This window comes from Callorhinchus milii, unplaced genomic scaffold, assembly GCF_018977255.1.
Source record: "Callorhinchus milii isolate IMCB2004 unplaced genomic scaffold, IMCB_Cmil_1.0 Scaffold3, whole genome shotgun sequence".
NCBI classification, from domain to species: domain Eukaryota; kingdom Metazoa; phylum Chordata; class Chondrichthyes; order Chimaeriformes; family Callorhinchidae; genus Callorhinchus; species Callorhinchus milii.
This window is the reverse complement of record NW_024704744.1, coordinates 51,822,505-51,828,633: the sequence shown is the minus strand read 5'-3', so window position 1 is coordinate 51,828,633 and position 6,129 is coordinate 51,822,505. Positions and strand designations below refer to the sequence as shown.

The following is a 6,129-nucleotide window of genomic DNA, read 5'->3' as shown; positions in this document are numbered from 1 at the left end:
CAGGAAGATTTCACATTTAGCCGCTACTGAGTTGGATCTTTTCTGGGGTGACAGCAATGTGGTGCGAGGAAAAATCCTGCTTCCTGCCAGTAACCCCTTCCTGGAAGGTGGAGTGACAGTAAATACTGGGTCACATTTAGAACGCCTAAATCAAATAACTTGATGTATATAAAAATATAAACTTTGCATTTTTGATATAATTGCCTTTTATATTAGGAGGATGCTGTTCACAGCATTTTGCAGTTAAGTAATGACTATTTTGTAGGTGAATGTACACTTTTAACTCAGTATGAAGAATGGCTACTTGAGTGATTGGAGGGAATGCTATTACTCAGAATGCTTTAAATGTATAGGTACAATTGTACAATCACATTCACAACAATCAATAACATTTTTAATAGGAAATATAAAGTCACCTTTTATTTGATTTAAACTTTTCTTCCCCCTCCCTGGTGTACTACATTAAAGCACAAACTGATTGCATTGGATTTTTAAAAGAAAATCAAACTACAAAAATAGTAATAAAGCATATGGATGGTTCTTGTGGTGCATTTCTTCACAGCTCACGGCTTTCCTAATGCAATTGTAGATTGTCAGTTGCAAGTTCTTTGGGTTGTCTTGACTATTTCCGATTCATTCTGAGCTCCAGCAGCTGCAAGAGAAGTCTTTGAGGTATTTGCTCCTCATGATCTGGTACAGGTAATTCCACTGCCTTGCTACGGAGTCTGTATGGTACCTTTCAAAATGTAAAGCATTTTTTAAAAAAATGTCACCATTGTTTCACTGGATGTTATGGGCAGGAGAGTTGTGTGATAAATGAATTCCAATCATGTTAACACTGCCCGTTTCTCACTGTTGTGTATTTTTCTTCTTGACTTTTCCTTTTCCCCATTCAGTGACATTTTGGGGGTATTTAAATGAAATGGAATTAATCAATTCAATATGCAAACCTGTTAGTCAAAGTCACTATCAGAATCGCTAATCCAGATGGTTACAAGCGGGGAGAGAACAATACTTTGGACAAAAAAAGACACATTTATATCTTAGCAGTGGGGCAATATGGATGGCCACATTCTCTTTGGGCTGGGTTCCGTTACTGTGAAGCGCTCTGAGACGCTTTTCGGAGTGGAGGGCACTATATAAATCCAAATTGTTGGGTAAGGGAAAAGTCAGCTACAGTCATGGAGGCATTATAACCAATTCTTGTTACTTTTGTTTTTCCCACTGACAGCCCACCCTGCCTCCCTCACTCCGGCGCACCTATTCTTGAATATCAGGTGAAACTTGGCCTCCATTCTGCAAAATAGTGTAATAAGTGAACCATGTTCATTTAGATGGTGAGGGACCAGTACCTGTGGAACCTATTATCTTCTTTGTCAATGGGCATGATTTTTCTAATCAACAAGATGTGAAAAATAATACCCTGGCTCCAAGAGCTAGTCATCCTAAGTATGACAATTTGGACCCAGATAGTAGAAGTACTAAAGTACTCAGTGCAAAAAATGGTGATGTAGTGTTAAACAATACTAGAAGTGAAGTGAACGGTGTGAATTATTGTGCAACATGATGGATTATTTTGATCTGATCCATTGCATCTCTGAATAATTATTTTGGCAAAATAAAGCATGGAAAAGAAACATATCAGTAGTGCAGGATAAGAGTAATTAGTATTACTGAAAAAGTAGGAGATGACAAGTCATCTAATCCACCTCCAGAAAACTGCTGCTCGTATCACACTGAAAAATTAAAACACTTAAGTGTTTTGCAAGATTTGTTTGCATCACCCAGAAGACAATTTGTTGCTCACCGTCTTTGGCCTTTGCATTCTTCCTTCCAAACGACTGCTGAGTCCACTCGCATGGTTGGTCTTTGGGCCTGCGGTCAAAGGGGTCTGATAATAGTTCCTGGAAATCAATGGTGATGTGTTTGTTGAGGACTGAGTGCCTGGAAGGAGGAAAATTAATATTCATACCATGGAATATCCAGTGGAATAACCACATCAACTAGAACTGGACCCCGTGCTACCAAACTGCAGTTCCAGATTTCACCATCACACTCTCTGAGGTAATTATCAATTATTTTTAAAAGCACGATTTTTAATTAAAAAACCTTTTGGTTTTTTTTGACCTAAGAAAACTCGTGTCTGAGCGCATTGGTCTGACCAAAATGAACTTTGCTTAAGTGGAAAATGACACACATTGAGTTGATTATGCAGTAAATTACAGCAAGGGGCTTAGATTCATGTAAAACTCTTCAAAATGCAGCAGATAGGAAGGTTTTGTCCTTTATTTTAAACCACTCTCTAAAATGCAATGATTATTATATATGCGGAAGAATATATATGTTGGTTCAGGACAGGACTCAGTTTTTGTCTCTCTTCCCCCCCCCCCCCCCCGTCATTGTAGGCTGCCAATAATCCACTTCCAGGCTCACACAGGAAGAAGTTACTTGGACAAGGTAGCTGAAAACTGTCAAGTCTGGAATTGTAAACCAGCCTTTAGGAAAGGCAAGGAGAAAATTAGATCTTATTTAAAAACAGATTACATTTGCTGATGAAGAACAGATGTGCAGTCAGCAGTTGCCTTCACCTAATGACAAACAGAACCCATGCCAAGGTCAGGCGGGTTGAGGAAGCTGGGTTACAAATGAATGGAGAAGCAGTTAAAGGGTGCTGTCTAATAGGAAAAATATTGCAGATTTAATTGTATCAAACTAAAGATCATCAATGTATTCATGTTAAGCTTTGATATCTGGTAAAATACTTCTGAAGCTGCTTGTGCTGACAGAGCTGAGGCTGATTTCTTTCTGTTGCCTGATTTTTTAAGAAGATAAAATAATACAAAAACAAGACAAGGCTTAACTAAAGTTGTACTTAATGGAGAACATGGAATTAAACAGAACAAGACAAAAACAGACATATTATCATGACAGACACATATCATATTATCCTGTTGCGTTAAGCCTAGCGATGGTTACCATGTTGAATTCTAATGGGATTTCTCCATTATACTCATGAAAGCTCAAATGTCACTATGTGTACACTGGTGGGAATTTCAGGCCCAAGGGCTCATTTTTTAAAAAATGAACAGGAACTCTAGATGATTTGAATAGAAACAATGCTATTCCCAACTTCGAAAACATGACATGCAGCACTTAATCTCTCCACCAACCCTGCACATCTGTGTCCTTGTTTATATGCGTATTGCTTTGTATCAAGGTGTCTATTGGGATGTCCTCCTGACGTGAAAGGCGCTATAAAAATGTAAGCTTGTTGTTTAAGACTGATCATGAGACACTACTATTTGGCTTTATGTTGAAATAAACGAGCACATTATCACCCTTTGTCTTCAAAGCATTTTTAAAATAATCCCTTTTGGACTGGCTTTGTTCAACACTCAAATTCCCCTATTTTCCTCCCTGCTCAGTGGTTAACATCATCCTTGCAAAGCACAATGCTCCTTTTGTCGAGTCCATTCATGATTTTCAAATTGCACATAGTCACCGGGTAAATTTATATTGCAAGTTGTGTTTGGTAGAAACATGATTGCTTGGGCCAATTTTGGAAGAGCTAGGTTACCTATAAAATCCATAGTCACTATACAGTAAAACCTGTGAAGTGCTTTGTGATGTTTTGATGATGAGATGAGAAATCCACTGATTGCTATAGTCACCTCAAGGCTCGATTACCGAAACTCCCTCTTCATCGGCCTTCCCAACTCTTCCCTTCACAAGCTGCAGATCATCCAAAACACTGCAGCTCATGTACTCTCGTGCGCCAGGCTCCATGACCCCATTGGCTCCCCATCCCCCAGAGGATCGAATTCAAGATCCTTGTCCTCACTTTCAAGGCCATCCATGGCCTTGCCCCCTCCTGTCTCTCTGACCTGCTGACTCCCTACCAACCTGCCCCCTCCCTCCGTTCAACGGGTTCCAGTCTGCTCCACATCTCCTGCCCGACCCGCCCTACCATTGGTGACCAGGCTCTCAGCCTCTGCTCCCACACTCTGGAACTCCATCCCATGGTCCCTTTGCCTCGCTTCCTCCCTTGCCTCCTTCAAAGCCGGACTCAAGACCCTTCTCTTCGATCATGCCTTTGGTCGTCCTCCCACCTCTCTGCCTTCTCTGCCTCACCCCTACACCACCCCTTCCCCATGCTCGGGCCCCGACACCTGACTGTTCAGCGCTTTGGGACGTCCTCCCGACGTGAAAGGCGCTCTATAAGTAATGTAATTTTGTTGTGCTTAAAAAAAAATCCAGGTCTATATCAATTGCAAGGATTATTATTCAGAAACGTACTGATGAAGAATCCTTTGATCTGAATCCTTCTAGAATACTGGTCTTACCCCCTTCTCTTAAACCATCAAACTATTTCTCAAATAACTCTAGTGCACTGGCTCTCAACCACATCATTTCAACACTTCCTTGTCAGGTTTTCACAGGGGTAGAATATGAATATGCAGTTGTTTTCTTTAAAGATCATTATGTCTTATTTGTGAATGTACTCACGCTGCAGATATTAATCCTTCACAGGAGTTGGGAAGAGCGATTGAAAAAATTGCCTGGAGAAAAGAGTTGAGAAACTCTACACTCAAGGTAAGAAAATAGCAAATGGATACCTGCATTCAGATTTTTCAAGTTGTTGAAATATTTGTATCTAATCTGCTCAATAATTGCTATGTCAATGGTATTGAATTAAATTTTGGCTGTTGACCACATTAGTAAATGTTCATCCACTTTAAGTATTTTATAGGTTTTTAAAATTTATTTTGGAGCATTTTAAAGTATTTTTCTCTCTCCCATGTCCTTATATCTATATTAAAATAATATTGTCAGCCTGGCTCAATTAGCAGTCTCACCTTTGGGTCAGAAAGCTGAGGGGTTAAGCCCCATGTTGGGACTTTGAACCCGCAGTCTAGCTTGACACTTCATTGGAGTGCTGTGTTGTTAGACGTGCTATTGTTTTAATAAGACATTAAACTAACATCCTGTCTGTTTGAGACATTTCAACAATGTGACAAGGCACTTTAATATAGCACCTTATCATGTTGAAATTTCTTAAAGTGCTTTACAGAGCTTTCTGAAATGCGTTATGACTAAGGATTTTGTAGGCAAATAGTGTCCATTTCAACCCCCAGCTGTCCTTCCTCCACCACATCTGGTCCCTGACCAGGACCGCTTTCCTCCACCTCTGCCACATTACTCACCTCTGATTGTACCTTACCCTAAATGCAGCTGAAACCCTTGTGCATGCTTTTGTCATCTCCCGCCTGGATTACGCAAACACACTACCTTGCCGACCTCCTCACTCCCCAATCCACAACACACCACTTCCACTCGACTGGCACCAGGCTCCTGCTTGTCCCTCGCACTCTCCGCTCCACCATTGGAGGTTACCCTTCAGCCACTACACCCCGAAGCTCTGGAAGCACAGCTCTTCTGTGGTAGAACAGCCTCAATCCCTCTGCCTTGCCCCTTCTCTCCCCTTTTTCAAATCCTGCCTGAAAACCATCCTTTTCAACTGTGCTTATCGTCACCTCCCGCCCACCCCCGGGGTCAGGCTCCGCCACTGTTAAGTGCTCTGAGACAGTAGCCTGCGTGAAGGGCACTATATAAGTGCAAGTTGCTGTTGTCGATAGCTATTGTTCAAATGAGCCATCTGTCAATGATAACTTATGACTTATTACCCCAACTCTACAATATGCAGGTTGTGCCATTGGTAAACAGATAAACCACCAAAGTCAGATATTTCCATAAAACGAAAAACACACATTGAAGTCTGTGCACATAAGCACATCCAGTAAGGCTGTCAGTTGTTCGATGAAGAGATTGATGGTTACAAAGAGTTGCAGATGGGGCTGTCTATCTGGGCTCCAGACTGAGAGCTTCCCCCGATTCCCCAGTTTCAGGACTCCCCAGAGACCGGATTCCCATAAGAAATCATGAGAATCCAGGGAAGCTTCAAAAAGAGTACTCTTGCATGCGCAGTAACCCCTGCTTACTGGATACCAGCTATCTGCAATTCACACCTAGCCACACCGGGCATGAAATGGAAATTTTAAAAAAATGTTGGTTCAAAAGAAACCTTTTTTTTTAAATTCCATGCCCGCATGCAGACTCCTTATTTGCTAT

The 6,129-nt window shown here is 41.2% G+C and overlaps 1 protein-coding gene across 3 annotated transcripts in view; it reads right to left on the bottom strand.

The window, feature by feature from the left end:
* Positions 1–391: 391 nt before the first annotated feature.
* The window catches only part of ccdc162p, a 41,452-nt gene continuing 35,714 nt past the window's right edge, over positions 392–6,129 (bottom strand). For all 3 annotated transcript variants that reach the window (XM_042332847.1, XM_042332848.1, XM_042332849.1), the window contains 2 exons: positions 1,808–1,944; positions 392–736 (listed from right to left, as the gene is read on the bottom strand). In XM_042332847.1, coding sequence (XP_042188781.1) covers positions 623–736; positions 1,808–1,944 — 251 coding nt within the window. In that variant the 3' untranslated portion in view covers positions 392–622. The remainder of the gene's footprint in view (positions 737–1,807; positions 1,945–6,129) is intronic.